The sequence below is a fragment of the Ammospiza caudacuta genome, chromosome 8 (assembly GCF_027887145.1).
Source record: "Ammospiza caudacuta isolate bAmmCau1 chromosome 8, bAmmCau1.pri, whole genome shotgun sequence".
Lineage (NCBI taxonomy): Eukaryota > Metazoa > Chordata > Aves > Passeriformes > Passerellidae > Ammospiza > Ammospiza caudacuta.
Genome location: NC_080600.1, coordinates 42,269,069 through 42,288,279, shown reverse-complemented (window position 1 = coordinate 42,288,279; position 19,211 = coordinate 42,269,069). Strand labels below are relative to the sequence as shown.

Here is a 19,211-nt window from a genome sequence, read left to right as displayed (position 1 = left end):
TCAGCTCTTTGGGAAATTTGGGCTCCCCAAAGGTGGAAAAGTCTTACTGAGCTCCAAATTTAAAAGAAATTATTTTAACTCTTTGTTTGATTTTGAGAAATCACATTTGCCCTTACACAAAAAACCAAGCTATTTTTACTGAACAATTATGGGGGAATCCTGAATAGGAAAATCAAGTTATACTAAATAATTTTTGAAACTCATAATCTTTGAGAACTTTGTAGCTGAACTGCACTGGATAAATTCATTTCCCTCACCCACCAACATTTTCCTTATCTAATTAGGACCAAACAAAAGCTGATAAACATCAGAACAGCTTTAATCTTGTTTCTCACTGCTACTAAAAAAGACATTATCCCATTTTGTAAATGCATGCACTAAAGGCTTCCAGCAAATCACAAGAATACTTCACATAAAGGAGAAGATTTGGGTTTAAAAGAGTAGAGTTTTACTTTTTTAACACGGGTGGTAAGATCCTGGACAAACAGCTTGCGCAGATTGTGAAGAGTCTGAAGCTCCCTTGCCTGGAATAAAGATAACAAAACAATAATTTTTAGAAAAGCACAAATGACTAGGACATAGTAGATGCTCTGGTGTAAAAGTTCTCCTTGGATTTGAGTTGGTAAGAGGAGAAAAGAACTTTGGATTTTCTCTCTAGGAATCACTCTGAATGCCACAAAATAAACCCCAGCCAGCCCCAAAACCAAACTGAAGAGAACAATTTCTCCAAAATAAATTGTTAAACTGATAACCCTTTTTAAATTTTAACTTAGGTAGTTCAAAGCTATTTACTCAAAAATTAAAATATATATCACCAGGGTATACAGATATAGGGGGAAAAGCTGAATAAAGTGTAATAAGACCTACCACTGTTTCCTCCAGCCCTTTAAGGTCTTCTCTTGCTTGTTCCCTTTTATCATTAAGGAGTCTGGAAAGATCACAACATGGATCACAAATCAATCCAAATAAACTGAGGAGGATCAACAGCATCCACCTGGAGCTGCACATCTGCAGGTGGCAGCAAATTGCACATCTCTAATTATGCTTTTGATTGCCCCAAATATCCAATTTTATCACCTGGAAGGGCTGAGTCACCACTTCCATCTTTGTGTCCACACATGGGATTTTTGTCTCTCATTTTCAGGAAAGGCTTTTTACTCAAAACATCTGATTTAAACCCCCAAAAAAATCAACAAACCCCACCAAAAATTCCCAACTTCTTTCATGCTTGTTTTGCTGTGTATTAAGGAATGAGAGATTTAAGACTTGCTGGGATATTTTATAAAATCAGAGCTCTAATGAACTCATTTTGGTAGTTATCAAAGCCAGTATTGAGAAGCTTGTGATATAAAAATAGAGAGTAATTGGTAATTATTTATTCGTAGCTGCTGCTGATTTTCCTACTAAAATCATATTTCCAGTGTGAATATTCCAGCAGAAATCCCTCTCTCTAGCATATTTTTCAACATAATGAGGTTCAGGGATACCAAACTGTGCACTTACATGAGCTTTTCCAGTTTCATTTCTCTTTCCTGGTCCTCGATTTTTAATTTATCATAATCAGCACTCAGCTTCTCCTGTTCCAGCTGCAGCTTCTGGTTCATGCTGGAAATGTGAAAGGAAAAGTCAGCCCAGCTCAGGAGGGAGGGAAAATCTCCACGAACAAAATGGGATTGGGCAGAGGAAAAGTAAAGCTGTAACTCTCTACTGAAAAACTCTGGAAGAAATGAAGCATAAAGAACTTGGAGGACATTATTTTAAAATATTGTAGGGCTAAATTCAGTGGTTTGGTTTGTTTGCCTTAAAGGAGGACCCAAATTGTTGTTGGCATCTTTCTGCCTTGCTTCCTCATTTCCCTACAATTAATCTTTGGCCATACACAATAAATATGATAAAAGAATGCCTAGATTTTAGAAAAATAAGAACACAGGAGCAAAGCATAACAGAGTCACATTGGTGTGTGAGGAAAAAATATAAAAATGTGTGAAAATGGGAGCTGTTGGGGTCAGCCAGGCTCTCAGAAGGTCTGGGGCAGGACTGGCTGCTGTGAGAATCTCAAAACCTTCAGTGGTGGCTGAACTCGATGACCTCAAAGGATTTTCCAACCCAGATGATTCCATGATCCTTTAAAACCTGCTCTCCTCCAAGCTCCTCTCACCTCCTGACCTGCAGGTGCAACATCACCCTTTTTTAATAAACTCCCTGGGATTTTATGGCCTTGTTAAAGCTCCCCAATAAAGAATTAGGCACTGTAATCCACCCTGCAAAATAATTACAGCGTTGGGTGCTGCGTGTAAGGGCAGAACTTGCAAAGAAACATCAATCAAAGCCAACAAAAGCAAGCCCAAAGCATCCCAGGCCAGAGGAGGGGTGGAGAGGGTGAACTCACTCCCTGATTTCATCGATTATTTTCTGCTTCTCTTCGATCTCATCCCTCAGCCTGGACAGCTGCTTCTGGTGGGCTTCCCTGTGGCTCTCCATCTGCTGCTCCAGGGCCTTCTGCAGACACAGGGTGGGAATCAGAGCAGCCCAGGGACACACAGCTCCCCCTCACCCAGCCTCTGGATTTGAGGGGAACACCAAATCCATCCAGGAACCTGCCTGCCATTTCCTTCTGGCATCACTGAGCTCCGTCCCTGCTCATCCAACATTTTAATTCTGCTTTTAGCAACAGATGTACAACAATTTTGACTCATTTTCTTGCAAAAAGTGCCCCATGAAAATGCAGGGCTTGGCCACAAATCCACTGATTTTACACCAATCCTCTCTTATTTCCCCTCCTTACTCACCCAGAAATACTTGTACAGCTCTACCTGTGTCAGAAACAAAACCTAAACCTCTGAGAATTGTTTATCCACAGCCCAGCTATTGAAATTGTCATTTAAATTTAAATTCTAGGAGTAAATATGCCTCAAGCAAGAGGAAAAACTCAATGCCTCAAGCAACAGGAAAAACTCAATTTATGTCTTTAGACTGCTAACACAAGCTTTGCTTTTTTCCTGAGCTGTGAGGTACAAGCACTTTAATCACAGCTGCTTTAATCACTTTACAACTGCTTTCATCACTTAAAATTTTTATGATGGAGGGAAAAGTTCTGCAGCTGACAAACCTCTATCACTGTCCTTGTAAAAGTGCATTTTCCCTTGTCTGCAATGTGCAACCCCATCAGACAACTCATTATTGCAAACATTTCCTGGCATTCCAAAGGAAAAATACCAGAAAACTGGTTTATACATTTTATTATTATTTCCAGGAGATAATCAGAATTCCAGCAGAACTTTGGGGAAGCAGCCTCTTTTAAAATCAAATTTATGAGTACCTAAATGATATTAACCCCAGCAGCCTCATTCACTACTGAGCAAATTGACTTCCAGCAGAGCTCCAGCAGCAAAAAATTAGTGTAACACAGTGGTGAATCAAAGTAATTCTTGGCCATGTGAACAGGAAGACAAAATTCCACCCCAGTGAACAATCTCACCAAGAAATTCCCTCAAAATTTCCACTGTGCCAAGCTACCTTCATCTCCTCTGCATCCTGGAGTCGTGTCAGGTGCTCCTTCTCCTTGTCCTTGAAGCTGACTTCATGCATTTTTTCTGTTTAAAGATGGAAACAGTTTTAATTTTAAATTGTAAATTTTAAAATAAATTTAATTTATTCCAGGAGATGGAATAAAGATTCTGTTCTAACAATGCAGGAGATGATAATTTTTTTTTTAAAGTCTTGTCCCCACCTGCTGCTCCCTTGTGCAGAAATCCAGAATTTTTTTAAGGCTGCAAGGTTTTAAATTGATATAACCCAGGAGCTTAGCAAAGCTACAAGAGCTTCTTTTGATACCTACACATTTTCCACGTTCAGTTGGAAAGGGGAAAACCAAGCAAGCCTTAAAAATTAAGTCAGCTGGGAAAGACACAACTTGTGCACATCTGAGGGAAGCGGGGAATGAGGCAGGGATGTTGCAGAGGGACAAGTGAAATTTAGATAAATCCTTGTTTCACAGAATATTAGAATTGTTAGAATATTAAAACTCAGAAATCCAGAATTTTAGAATAGAATATTAGAATATTAAAATTCGGAAATGCAGAATTTAACAGACTATTCAGCAAGACTGATTGGTGCTGCTTGGTAAAGGCTCTGTGTGGGGGTTTTAAAGTTTTTCACATCATTAAGACACAAAAGTGAGCGTCCCAAGACGGAAACGATGAGACCCAGAGCTGTACCTTGAGCACGTAACTTGGCCAGCTCCTCGTTGAGGGAGTCCTGGGACTCCTCCAGCTGCCTCCTCTTCTGCTCCATGTTCTGCATGTAGTCTGTCAGGGATTTGATCTTGGCCTCGTGCTTCAGAGACAAAAACAGCAGTGAGAGGGGAGGAGCACAGCCCTGCCCTGGCAGTTCAGGGACAAGCGGCCCATGGAAGGGGGAGGGAACAGAGAATTTCCACATCCAGGACTGGGAGAACTCGCAGCAGAATGGCTGGGACGGAGCTAAGAGAGAGTCTATACCATGGAATATGATACGATATGATATATGATATGATATATGATATGATATATGATATGATATTATATATATGATATATGATATGATATATAATATGATATATATTATATATGATATGATATATTATATGCTATGCTATGATATGATATGATATATATGATATGATATGATATATGAGAAATTATATATGACATATGAGATGTGATATGAGATATGAGATATGTGATATGAGATTATATGGCATAGTATATATAATATATAATATATAATATATATGGAATAGTATATTATATATATAATATATAATATAGATGGTATAGTATATTATATATATAATACACTATACTGGTATGCACTATAATAATACACTATAATGTAGTGTAATGTAATGTAATATAATACAATACACTATAATATTCTATACTATACCATAATATAATATACGATAATAACATAACAAACATAACATAACAGACATCACATAACACAACACAACACTATGTAATATAATGTAGTATAATATAATACTATGTGGTATAATATAGTATAATGTAATATAATGTAAAATAATATAATACAATATATAATATCATTTCATATAATATCTCATATAATGTAGTGTAATATAATATGATGTGATATGCTATGCTATATCATATCATATCATATAGTATCATATAAAAACATAAAATAATAAATAAAATCTAGTATACTATAATAACAGTATACTATACTATAATATACCATAATATACTGTAATATAATGTAACATAGTATAACCTAGTATAACATAGTATATCATTTCATATAATATAGTGTGATATAGTGTGATACAGTGTGATACAATAATGTGATACAATAATGTGATACAATAATGTGATATGTTGTGCTATGATATCATATAATATCATAAAATAATAAATCAACCTTCTGAACCCTCCAAGTCAAATTCCCATCTCTCACCCCATCCCAACACCCTGCCACAGCCCAGCTGGAGATCCCCAAGGCTGGAGCGGGCAGGGGCAGACCCACCTGGGAGATGAGGAGCTGGCAGGCCGCCAGCTCCCTCTCGCTGGCGTTCATCTTCCTGTTGGAGTCCATCTGGGCGCTCTCCAGCTGCTTGCTCCTGTTCACCAGGGACTTCACCTCCGACTTCATCTTGCTGATGTACAGCCTGGCCATGGTGAACTCCTCCTCGATGACCCCGTTCACATCTGCCAACTGAGCACACAGGGACGGCAGCTCAGACCCAGAGCTGCTCCTGCTCTGGGAACCAGCCTGCAGCCTGGGGCTGGGGTCTGGGATGGCTTCACAGGCCAGGGGTTGTTTTAGAAAGAGAGTTTGGAGCAGGGGAGAAGAGCAGAAGTTACTTCTGAAAACTTAAAACTCAGATTTGGAGGACAAAAATATCAGAATTGGAATCTTTTCACAAAGCAATGACTGCTTATTACACTAAGGAGACATCTTCTGAGAATTTTTGGTTTGATTTGTCCTTTTATCTTGCATATTTTATTTTTATTTATCTTGGATATTTCACATTAGTGTGAAGGGATATCATATCCAGGTATTAAGATGGATATCAAGGAAAAGCACTTTCCCCAGAGGGTGCTGGGCACTGCCCAGGCTCCCCAGGGAACGGGCACATTCCCAAGAGCTCCAGGAGGGCTTGGACACTGCTCCCAAGGGTGCCCAGGGTGGGATTTTGGGGTGTCTGTGCGGGGCCAGGAGCTGGATCCATGATCCTGTGGGTCCCTTCAAACTCTGGATATTCCACTGAGGATCTGTGCAGGCTCTCCCTGAGCAGTAACCCAGCTCAACTTCATCTGCTTCCCCTTTTGTCCCAGCTCTGGGAACCAGCCTGCAGCCTGGGGCTGGGGTCTGGGATGGCTTCACAGGCCAGGGGGCATTTCAGAAAGACAGTTTGGAGCAGGGGAGAAGAGCAGAAGTTACTTCTGACAACTTAAAACTCAGATTTGGAGGACAAAAATATCAGAATTGGGATCTTTGCACAAAGCAATGACTGCTTATTACACTAAGGAGACATCTTCCTTGAGAATTTTTGGTTTGATTTGTCCTTTTATCTTGTTTATTTTAGTTTTATCTATCTTAGATATTTCACATTTGTGTGAAGGGATATCACATGCAGGGATTATGATGGATTTCAGAGAAAGGCTCTTCCCCCAGAGGTTGCTGGGCTCCCCAGGGAATGGGCACATTCCCAACAGCTCCAGGAGGGTTTGGAGAGCACTCCCAGGGGTGCCCAGGGTGGAGTTTTGGGCTGTCTGTGCAGGACCAGGAGCTGGATCCGTGATCCTGTGAATCCCTTCCAGTTCAGGATATTCCACTGAGGAGCTGTGCAGGTTCTCCCTGAGCAATAACCCAGCTCAACTTCATCTGCTTCCCTTTTTTCCCCAAGGGGAAGGGAACATGTGCTGCTTCTTGTCCCAAAAATCCCGAAAAATGACACTTCTTCCAAAATTTTCAGTCTGCTCTGAGATGAGGCACACTTGGAAAAGATGCTAATTGCCAGCAAATTTGAAATTATTCTCTAAAAGCTCCTCAGTCTGGCCTGATTTCCACTGGCAGCTGTCCCCTGAAGTGCTGACATCTCAGTTCCTACAAGAACTGGTACCAAACTGCCTCTGCCTCCATTTGCAAAGATTTCCTGTCCCAGCCTGGCTCCTGCGGCCACCAGAGGCTGCTGTGACATCTCCAAAGGCTGCAGTCCTGCCATCTGCAGCACACAGGGACAGCAGGGACTGTGTCCCCTGCAGCAGGACAGGCTGGAGCTCCTGCTGGCCTAAGAGAGCCTTGGCAGGACGTCAGCAAAAAGTGAACTGAAAGTAACAAAAATGTATTGCAAGGAGTTTTCATACACCTCAAAAATGGACTTAGCCACTCTCAACCACTGCCATTTTTCATGGGGTTTTAAATAGGCAAGGATGGCATTAACAGCACCAAGGAGATTTTTCCAGGCCATGCAAAGTTTCCATTGCTGTAATTTAGCAATGACCATACAAATATTTTCTCTGAAATCAGCATTTTGTTCTTCTACAAACGTGACAAAGCGAGCAGCCAGCTCCTCTACTGCATCCCCAAAGCACACAGAGCCACACAAAGGCAAACCTCAAAGCAGGGCTGACCAAAACATGCACCAAACTCCAGATCAAAAATTGGCCACCTCAGAAGCCAGTATTTTCATATTTTCATATTCTGGGAATTCTGAGTCATGTCAGCGAGGGAAGGAGTCAGGCTATGTGTGGATTGTTTTGGGGGAATTCAGACCCCTCATTAACCAGTTCAGGGACTCCCAGATGGGCTCTGGCCCCAAAAACTGAGCTGGAAATAACTGTGGGAGCTGTGAGCCCAGACACTGAGCCTCTCCTGATGCCTCAGGTTTGGCTTTTCTATGTTTCAGGCTCTGTGCTGCTTTAGTGAGCAGCTCTGAGCTTCACATTCAGCCTTGCTGAGCTCTGTGCACAGAGCAGGGAGACAAAACAATTCCTGCTCCAGCTGGGCACCAAGGACAAATGAGCCAAATCTCAGCCCAGGAGCACAAACCCCGTGGGCTGCAGAGAGAAAAACAAGCAGGGTGGGACTGCAGGGGCTAAAGCTGCAATGGGACAATGAACTGCAAGGTGCAAATGGAGCAGAGCTGATCCCAGGGACAGACCCCGGCAGCGCTCGTGCATTTTGGGGCCATTTTGGTTCATCTTGGGTGCAGCCCTGGCTGGGCTCTGGTGCTGCCCAAGGTGGATCCATGGAGGAGATGCTGTGAGTGAATCCCTGCTTTATTCTGGGGCTCTGCCCAGCCTCTGCTCCAGGGCAGCCTGGACAAGGCATCACCCCCATTTCTGTGGGATCACCTCTGTCACAATCCCTGCCCTGCTTTGTCACCTGTCCCCTCCCTGGTTTTCCTGCAGCCTCAACACTTTGGCTCCCCTGCAGAGAAATGGAATTTTCTCATTCCTTTATGAATTCCCAGCTCTCAAGGAGGGGATTTGTTATTCCTTTATTATTCCTATTCCTTATTCTGAAATCTTGGGGTATTTACTGAGCTGGCCTCTTGATAAATCCCTGCTTTATTCTTTAGCTCTGTTTAGTCTCTGTTCTAGGTCAGCCTTCACAAGGCATCACTCCCAGGCAGACAAAGAGCTCTGCAGTGTCCTCCTGTGTGCTCAGCCAGGATTTACACAGAGTGTCCTGGCACAAGGACTGCTGGATCCACACATCCCACACCTGTGATGCTCCCAGGGCTGCAGCCAGGCTGGGAGAGCTGGGAATGTTCCCTGGAGCAGGGAAGGCTCCAGGCAGAGCTCAGAGCCCCTGGCAGGGCCTGAAGGGGCTCCAGGAGAGCTGAGAGGGGCTGGGGACAAGGGATGGAGGGACAGGAGCCAGGGAATGGCTCCCAGTGCCAGAGGGCAGGGATGGATGGGACACTGGGAACTGGGAATTCCTGGCTGGGCTGGGATTGCCAGAGCAGCTGGGGCTGCCCCTGGATCCCTGGCAGTGCCCAAGGCCAGGCTGGAACAACCTGGGATGGTGGGAGATGTCCCCGTCCCAGGCAGAGATTTGGAACTAGAAGAGCTGTAAGTCCCACCAGGCAAGCCCCAGTGGGATTCCCTGCTTTGCTGGGGTGTTCCCCTGCAAAACCTGGAAGCTGGGAAAGCACAAAGCACAGAGCACAGAGCACAGAGCCCAGAGCCCACGCACGGTTTTGACGTCGTTGGTGCCGATGATTCCCCCGATCTCCCCCAGGTCCTTCAGCAGCAGGTTCAGGATTTCTGTGGCTCTCTTCTTCTGGTGGTTGCTGAGCTCCTGCAACTGGCCCAGCTCCCTCTGGGTGGCCGTCAGGGCGCTCTGGAAAGGTTCAAAAACAAGAGTTACCCTCCCCACTGCAGGCTGGGCACTTTTCAGGGGGTATTTTCCTCGTGCCTGCTGGCACAATGTAGTGACACATGCAGTTCCACCTTGGCATAATCCACTTTCACAACTCATTGCCACCAAAGGCTACTTTAGATCTATTAAATGTAGCAAATCCGCTAAGAATCTGATTTGCATAATACATCAAAGGAGGTTAATCGCAGGGAAATAGGTAGGGAGGGATAGAAAATTCAATTTTTTCCAATGGATTTCGTGGTAATCTGGTTTACTGGGGGAGATAACAAAGTCTTTAATGAAACAGATCTGTTAGCAACAGCTCCTTAAGTTGGTGTAATGAATTAAGGGAAAAAGGATGCTTTAAGCTACTAAACCAATCTTGATTTTCCTCAGATCCCATTTTTTGCTTAAGATTCAGGACATATCCGAGCTGAAAAAGCCGATTAATTTTGTTTTCCTGATTCCTTCCTTGAGATCCCCTGGCTCCCTGTAAAATCCCAGCTCCACAGCACAGAGTCCAGAAAAACCACAAAAACGCTGCCATTTGCACGAGGCAGATTTTCACAGCTCTCTTGGCAAAATACAGCTTTTAAATATCCAAAACACAGGATGGCCACTTCTCACATCCAGTCCCTTGCTGCAAGAGCCACAATCTGCCACCAACTTCCACAGAGCAGCTTCTGAATCCCCTTAATTTCATTGTTTAATTGAGGCAGGGAAGAGAGGGTGACACCAGCAGGTTTTTGGGGATGTTTAGGGAGCAAGGAGGATGAAGAAGTTGCTCTTACACTTTTCTGTGCCAGCTCATCTGCCAGCTGCTCGTTGGTCCTGGTTTTGTCCTCCACCTCCTGGGATTTCTGGTCATAGTTGACAGCCAGCTCCTCCAGGGCTTGGAGCACCTCCTTCACCTCATCCTTGGCCGCCTCATTCTCGATCTGCAGCCGGGTCAGCTCCTCCTGGATCTTCTCATAATCCCTCCTGGTGGAGGCCAAGAGCTGGGGAGGAATACCACAGCAGCACTGAGTGACCCAAAAACTCCTTCAAAAGGCAATATTGAAAGGGAGAAATTACAAAAGAAGGGGGGGGGGGAAAAGAGTGAGCACAAATCGTGCGTGCAGCAGGGGAGAAATCCTGAAAACAGCAGCAGTTCCAGCATAAAAGCATTTGAAGGAAGCACAAAGAAAAGCTCAGAACTTCAACGAGAAAAAAATCTTCATCAAATCCTATTATGACCCAAGGCTGAGGCAGAGAAAGTGACTCTAAGCAGTATCAGAGCTCCAAAGACATTTTCTGCCCTCAATCCAGTGCTGCAGCTCAGAGCAAAGAAAAATCCCACAAAGTAAAATGTTTCACCAGAGACTCAGGGCTCTGAGCTGAGCTGAGGGAAAAGGGCTCTCTGAGGCAGCCTCAAAGACCTCGTGGCTTCACAGAAATATTTTGATAAGCAAACCTAAGACGATTATTCTCACTTATCATCTGCAGGATGATGCTGAGGACAGATTAGCTGCTCCTGTTTGCTGAGGCAAAATATTCATCTCAGAAGAAAACACTGACTTCACACACACACACACACACTTTAGAGAGTGTTTCCAAGCTGGAAAACTTCTTAAATTGACTCTTTGCACTGAGTAAATTCCGCTGCTGAGGTTTCGGTGATGGTGGGAGTTCACTGTCCCTTGCCCTTGAAGCAACGCTCAGTGAGATGTAAAAGCTTTGAGAATTCAGCTGTGGTGTCCTCAGCACAACCCCAGCCCCACCAGCAGCCCTGCACTGCAGGGCGATGTGAAAATAAATAAAAGTGACACCCAGCATTTATTGCTAATACTGCACTTTCAAGGATGATAACAAAACCAGGGCTTGACATGGCATGACAACATCGGAGAGGGAATTACAACAGATGAGAGCAGGGCAGGAGATGTGGGAGGGCCTCATGCTCATACTAACAGCAGAGTTTGGGGCATTCATTCACAGAATTCACTCCTTCCCAAGAAATATGGAGTATGGATTGGTATGACATTGCTGACAGTGGAATAAAACCTTCCCTGCTGAAGTGTTTTGGGTGGGTTTTTCCTGATCTGCCCACCCAGCAGATGACACCTCCAAAAACAAAAAAAAATCCACTTTTCTGTCAAGCAGAGCACCCAAAAAGCAGAATGTCCCAGAAGAAATGGCTTTTTCTTTCTGGCTCAGAGTGCCTGTGGAAAACAGGAAAGCAGGCAGGCAGCTCTGGAGGCTGGCACGTGCCCAGGGAGGACTCAGATGTGAGGGAAATTTATCTCCCTGGTAATGCTGCAGCCTCACAAGTGCACTCACGTTATGGAAAAAGCCATTGCATTGTCAGAGCCAGATGGCATGTAAATATTTAAACAACAAAATAGCTTCGAATCATCTTCCTGCTAAACACAGATGGAGATATTATTTACATTTACTGCAGAAATTTTCTGTGTGGCTTCAAGGAGTGGTGGGCATCACCTGCAGCATAAACAAGGAGATTCTGGGTGATATGGTGTGGAAAAATGGAGCAAGCTTTTCAAAAACCACCAAAAAAACCATGACAAAGATGAGCTGTAAATAAGGGAAAAGGCCCATGGCTGCAGCACTCCATGGATCTGTTCCACCTGGGGATGGAATATCCCAAATCCCCCAAAACACCCACCTGAAGCAGCAGCCAGAGGTGAAAAGGCACCAAAAACCCCCCTAAAATCAGCCTCATCTGCAGCAGGTTTATAATTAACCTGCTGGCTTAATCAAGCAGAAATGAGGGCTGGTTAATTAGGGGGAGCAGAGTGAGGCAGCTGCTGGTGGATCAGTGAGCTCATCACATCTCCAGGGACAGCTGATGTGGGGAAAACAACCTTGAATAATAAAATATCACCTTTGAATAATAAAATATCACCTTTGAATATTAAAATATCACCTTTGAATATTAAAATATCACCTTCTCCTCCCAAGGTAAGAGCTGCACAAGAGCTGAGACCAGGCAGAAAAAGGCTCTGAGCAGCACCAGCTGCAGAGATTTTGGAATTTAGCAAAGCTGGACTAGGAATGTGCAAAAAAAGGGGAAAATGGGCACTGAAAAGCTGATTGATCCTCCAGAGGTGGCACTGGAACAGGGAGGGTGAGGAATAATTCAGGAGGGATGCACATCACCCCAAAACCAAGGCACAGCTGGGGGGGAAAATCAGCCTCAGGGGAGAAAAGGGATGTGAAAAAGATGGGAGAAGTGAGGTGACACAAATAAATTCATAATACACATCAGGAAATAAATTATAATAATATATTATGAGGTAATAATATATTATAATATGATAATAAAATAATATATATTATTATTTTATACCCATAACTATTATATAGTCTATATAATTTATATTTACAATATTTAAAAATATAATAATAATGTACTTCAAGTGCATTATTATTATTACACACTTTAAAATAATAATAATAATAATAATAATGATAATAATAGTGATGATGATGATAATAGTAGTGGTAGTAGTAGTAGTAGCAGTAGTAGTATTTGTAGTGTAGCCCCAGCACACGGCAATCAAATCAAGCTGAGGCAAGAGAATTAGGAGCTTCATCATAAAATAAAATTTTAAAAAATTAAAATTAAAATTTAATAAAGTTAAATTAAATTAAATTAAAAATAGAGATTCCCCCAGCCAGGACAAGTCCCCAGAGGAGGCAGGTGAACCCTGAGTGATGAATAGCAGATATGTTCATAAATTGGTTTTTTTTCCTCTAATAACACCTTGGAAACCCTTTCTGAGGGCCTGGATGCACAATAAAAGCAATTCCTGAGAAATATCACAGCAACATTTGGGGAATTTGGTGTTACTGCCTCATTTTGCATCCTCAGAACTGCTCATAGAAGGGAATGGCTTGGCTGAGTTTAGTGCTCACGTTCTCCATCCCAAACCCAACAAAAATTCATTTCAGGGACAGAAACGATGCAATCGAATGTTTGAAGTGAGCAATCCAAGATTTTACAGCAAATCTGGGGCAGCACCAATTGTCAGGTTTTTCCATCTCACAGATTGCTGTCTCTAATGGCCAAAATAATGATAATTAGTGATTTAATATCAGGAAATCTCTAACTGCCTGTGGTCCATCGTGCCTGGGTACCTGAATGGGCACAGACACATCAAAAATCACATTTGCAGTGAAAAATCCTGGCCCCACTCCTACCTTGGACCTCCAGCATCACTTCCCAGCAGGGGGAATTGTTATTTCAAGGACTTTTCTCAAGGCATAATGAGAATATTATGAAATTTCAAGTTTAAGCCTGGCTGACACCTTTTCCACTTGAATTTCAGCCAGTTAATATGAACAGCTGGGACAGAATCATTAAACAAGGGGCTCAGGAGCAAAATGTAAAGGGATTTTTTTAGGCTGGTTTATTTATTTTAGTTCCTTACCTCCTCTTGATCCAACATTTGCTGCTTTAATTTTTCAGCCAGCTGGCTCTGCTGGTTGATTTCATCATCCTGCAATGAAACAGGGGTGGAGATTTTTAATTCCTTTTCACAGCTCTCATTTGATCACTTTTTATTTCCTCTTTCTAGGAAAGAAAGGGGAATAAAACTTTGTGCATGTTTGAGTGGTATGAGGGGAGAGAAAAATAAATATACAGAAATAAATATACCAGAAATAAAATAAATAATTATACACAGAGCTCTGCTGTAAAAGCTGTTAACACTGGTATAAATGGTGATATTTTGGGTTGGAAATTCCTTTGTTTGGGATCAAATATCTTCTCATTTCCTACAGTCCTGTCTCAAATTATGCTTAAGAAAAAACTCAAACCTGCTCCAATTCCCTCTGGCATGATTTACAGGGCTTTGCTGCTTTGGATGAGGAAAGTGAAACAATGACTGAATTTTTTTCCCTTTTCCTGATCAATATGGAAAAGCTGGAGATAGCAATCAGAGAAAAACCGTCATCATTTCTTACAGAAAACTGCTCTTTTCAGTGCCACCAGACAGTGCAGGGAGACCAAAATTCAGGTTTAAACACAATTTTTCTGTGTCCACAAACAGCCAAACCTCAATATCAACAGGCAAGGACACACTGGGCTTTTTGCTGCTATTTTCCTGCTAATTACGACTGAATTTTAAAATTGACTATTGATTCATGATGAGAGCTGCCCTTTTTTTCTGCTGCTCTCATCCAGGGTGGTGAATTGGCTTTTTCTGGGCCTTTATTCTTCCCCTCCACTTTTCATCTTCCCACAAGCCAAAGCTCTTAATGGCTGGAGAAGGGAATTGCTGAGAGCTTTAAGTGCCACTGGTGTCCCTCAAGCTGTGCAAAGAAATAAACAGATAAATGAGCCCTCTGGGCTGTGTTGGCAGCTCCAACAACACAAACAAAAGGTTGTGGATGTATTTTCCTTTAAATTCTAGGATTTTTTTTTCCCCCTGGTGATTCCATGATGGCATTACAGTTTGGGGAGGGATTTTGCACAAATCACGGAAGAAAAGGGAAAGTCTGGACTTAAAACTATCAGAAAACTGGGCTCTGATTTCCTGATTTCCTGGGAAAAGGGGTGGAAAGCCTACAGGATCTGCTTTTATGCAGCATTTGGAATTTTCCAATGTTTTCCAGTTCACAATAGAAAGAGAAGCAAAAATACACAAATGGAGCAATAAATAAATAGAGCAAAATTACACAAATAGAATAAATAGAGCAAAAATACAAAAATTTTGGCAAGAATTATCCATTTCCACCTGGAATCCAACATTCCCACCTGGAATCCAACATTTCCACCTGGAATCCAACATTCCCACCTGGAATCCAACATTCCCCCCTGGAATCCAACATTCCCACCTGGAATCCAACATTCCCACACTGGAATCCAACATTCCCCCTGGAATCCAACATTTTCCCATGGAATCCAACATTCCTGCCTGGAATCCAACATTCCTACCCTGCAATCTAACATTCCTACCCTGGAATCCAACATTCCTACCCTGGAATCCAACATTTCCACCTGGAATCCAACATTCCCCCTGGAATCCAACATTCCCACCTGGAATCCAACATTCCCACCTGGAATCCAACATTCTCACCCGGTATCCAACATTCCCACCTGGAATCCAACATTGCCCCATAGGATCCAACATTCCCCCATGGAATCCAACATTCCCACACTGGAATCAAACCTTCCCACCTGGAATCGAACATTCCCACATGGAATCCAACATTCCCCCCTGGAATCCAACATTCCCCCTGGAATCCAACATTCCCACCTGGAATCCAACATTCCCCCATGGGATCCAACATTTCCACCTGGAATCCAACATTCCCACCAGGGATCCAGCATTCCCACCTTATCATCCAGCTGCCTGTAGAGGCTGGCGATCTCCTCGTCGTATTTCTGCTTCTCCTCCGTGGAGATGCTGGCAACCACGGGGGTGATGTTATCAATGATTGGGGTGTTATCACAAGGCTCCAGGTTCTTCTGGTCCTTGGCACTGATCTGCTCCTCCTCGGGCACAGCTTCTCCTGCAGGGACACAGCTCATGGAAATCCTGCAATCCCAAATCCAGCCATTCTCCAGGATGGGCGTTCCTGGTCAAGGAAGGGCTTTGTGCCACTTCCAGGGACACAAATCACAAGGAAAAGGTGTGGGGAGGTGGCCACCCTCGTGAGGGTGATGATCCCATGGAAATGCAAACTCCTTAGGTTTAGATTTTATGTTTTTCAGGCTCTGAGCTGCTTTAGTGAGCAGCTCTGAGCTTCACATCCAGCGTTGCTGAGCTCTGTGCACAGAGCAGGGAGACAAAACAATTCCTGCTCCAGCTGGGCACCAAGGACAAATGAGCCAAATCTCAGCCCAGGAGCACAAACCCCGTGGGCTGCAGAGAGAAAAACAAGCAGGGTGGGACTGCAGGGGCTAAAGCTGCAATGGGACAATGAACTGCAAGGTGCAAATGGAGCAGAGCTGATCCCAGGGACAGACCCCGGCAGCGCTCGTGCATTTTGGGGCCATTTTGGTTCATCTTGGGTGCAGCCCTGGCTGGGCTCTGGTGCTGCCCAAGGGGGATCCATGGAGGAGATGCTGTGAGTGAATCCCTGCTTTATTCTGGGACTCTGCCCAGCCCCTGCTCCAGGGCAGCCTGCACAAGGCATCACATGGACTCTGTGAGATCTTTTCCAACCTTGACGATCCCATAAAATCCAGCAGCATGTTGAACACTGAAAGCACAGAACTCCTGGCTCTCCTTTCACTCCCTTGATACTCAGGATTAGCTCCATGGATTAACAGAGGTGCAAAAAAGCAGGGAAACCCCCCAAATTCCAGCCTAAAATCTGCTGGCATTTAAATATCTCTTCCTCCAGGGTGGACCAGCACAGCCATGCTTAAAACAATATTCAACTTTCACCTTGCAAATTCCAGCACTAACACCAACTTCCAGAGGTTGCCTGTGCACAGCAGACACGTTCCCTACAAAATCCCCGTCCCCAAGGAATATTTCCTTCAGGAACAGCCCTGGGCTACAATTACAAGCTCAGAGATGAGGGATGGGTGAGCTGCTCATGGCAGAAATTAAATCCACCCTCACCAGAAGCTGGGGAAGCCCCTGGATGCTGCACACATTGCTCAGGGGGTGGGAAAGTTACAGTTTTATTCCTTTTCCAGGAAAAAACTCCAATATTTTATCTCCTGAAAGCTTTACCAGCCATTCCTCTTGCCAGTTTATCTCACTGGCAGGGGAACAGGTCAACAGGACCAATAGATCAGAGCCCAGAAAGGCTGAGTGAGGCCCCAGAGCAAAACAAAAAGGGCAAGGAAAAGCACAAGATGATTTTTTTTTTTTTCCCCAGCTGAAAGCATGGAAAAAGTGGAATTTGAAATCAAGCAGCATCACCTCCCTCAAGGTACTTGACTCCAAATGTTTCCTGCCCTATTTCTGGAAGCTTGATGGTATTTTCTATTATTAATGAGGGAAATGGGAATTGATTTTTTTGCTATTGGAGCAGGGAAGGAAAGGTGGGTTTGGTTAGAATGCAGGGCCTTGTACACAAAAAATGTTCCTCGGGCTGTGGAGAATCCACCAGGATAAACATTTTGGGATTAAACATTCCCAAAAGCAATGTGTAATTTCTCATTCATTGGATGAGAACCTCCTGCCTGTAAAACACAAAAAAAATGGGTACTTGGAAGGTGAAATGCTCAGCTCACCCATTCCCTGCCACCCTTTTAATTTGTAGAATAAATCCTTAATTCCTGAAATAAATAAACTGCTGGAATATTGTCCAAGATGGGATTGCTGGGACAGTTCCCTTTGTATAAAACCTCCATCCTTCCAGAGGATGGGAGTGCACAAGGTCAGACAAGAAATCAATAATCTTGTGAATGCACTGCTGGGTAACAGCAGCACCCAGGGAGGGGAGGAGGATATTTAAACAAAAGGATCCATCCAGGCTGTTGTAAAAAATAAGCTTTGGATTGGGGTTTTTTTATTATTGTTGATTGATTTTTAAAATGTAAAATAAACAATTCAAGCTAAGGCTGGTTTGCTAAAATTGTCTTCCAGTATTCTAGATAAAATTACATTTTTAAAATTTGATTTTCAATAAAAATTCTTTCATTTGTGTGTCTCCATATTATACCTCCTGTACCATCCTATAGCTGATGTCACAACCTACCCTGAACAGCAATTCCCCACTTTTCTAATCAGAAAATTGGCTGATCTCAACAAAAATTTTCATGTAGCAGCCACAGGAGCAGACAAATGGTGATTCTTCTAAGCAGATGCCACTCCCTGTCATTGTACTAAAGGACTAATTAGTCTAATGTGAAATTCAATTATAAAAAATCCCCAAACCCAAGGTCCAATTACCTTAAAGCACAATGATTCTCATGCCTGAGGAGCAGTGTTATTAAAAAAAACCACCCCAAATATAATGACATTTTTCCTTTTTTTTATTACTATCATTAACAATATTAACATTAGTGATTCCTCCTGTGTTCTCTGCCCTGAAATCACCAATTTTTGGCATTTTCTCCCACAAACGGCTGCTGGTTTGCCTGGTTTTTGCTTATTCACCTTCCATTATTATTATGAGTGAGTTATAATGTGAGTTTAGATGCAGCGGCCAGACACAATTAATAAAAATTATGATTTAGGGCAAGAATTCAACACAGACCCATCCAGCTCCCAGTTTTTGGCACCTACCATTCCTCCACCTGTTCAGCTCCAGCTCCAGGTGCTGGATGACGTTCTTTAAACTCTTGTTTTTGTCCTTCTCCTTCTCATACTTCTTCTTCCACTCCTCTGCTGTCAGCTCCAGGTTCACAGACACCGTGTTCTTGATGGTCTTGGCCCTGCAAGCAAATCCCAGGGCAGCTGCTTTGGGGTTTCCATCCCAGTGCAGCCGTGGGGACTGGGGGCTTTTCCATCATACAGAGGGGAATGAACGGGGAAATTGTGGATTTCCCATGCCTGGAAGTGCCCACGGTGGGGTGGGGAGGGGAGAGGAAAGGAAGAAAGGAAAGGAAAGAAGAAAAGGAAAGAGGAAAGAGGAAAAGGAAAAGGAAAAGGAAAAGGAGAAGGAGAAGGAGAAGGAGAAGGAGAAGGAGAAGGAGAAGGAGAAGGAGAAGGAAAAGGAGAAGGAAAAGGAGAAGGAGAAGGAGAAGGAGAAGGAGAAGGAGAAGGAAAAGGAAAAGGAAAAGGAAAAGGAAAAGGAAAAGGAAAAGGAAAAGGAAAAGGAAAAGGAAAAGGAAAAGGAAAAGGAAAAGGAAAAGGAAAAGGAAAAGGAAAAGGAAAAGGAAAAGGAAAAGGAAAAAAGGGGAAAAGGGGAAAAGGGGAAGAGGGGAAAAG

General features: G+C 43.3%; 1 protein-coding gene across 1 annotated transcript in view; it reads right to left on the bottom strand.

Moving 5' to 3' along the window:
- KIF5C (kinesin family member 5C) overlaps nt 1-19,211 on the bottom strand; it is a 73,095-nt gene that overhangs the window by 11,844 nt on the left and 42,040 nt on the right. Inside the window, exons 11-22 of the mRNA XM_058809537.1 lie at nt 18,567-18,715; nt 15,713-15,888; nt 13,803-13,871; nt 10,167-10,373; nt 9,211-9,357; nt 5,530-5,718; nt 4,218-4,335; nt 3,517-3,593; nt 2,390-2,499; nt 1,504-1,605; nt 868-928; nt 453-524 (exon numbers count right to left, since the gene is read on the bottom strand). Coding sequence (XP_058665520.1) covers nt 453-524; nt 868-928; nt 1,504-1,605; nt 2,390-2,499; nt 3,517-3,593; nt 4,218-4,335; nt 5,530-5,718; nt 9,211-9,357; nt 10,167-10,373; nt 13,803-13,871; nt 15,713-15,888; nt 18,567-18,715 — 1,477 coding nt within the window. The remainder of the gene's footprint in view (nt 1-452; nt 525-867; nt 929-1,503; nt 1,606-2,389; nt 2,500-3,516; nt 3,594-4,217; nt 4,336-5,529; nt 5,719-9,210; nt 9,358-10,166; nt 10,374-13,802; nt 13,872-15,712; nt 15,889-18,566; nt 18,716-19,211) is intronic.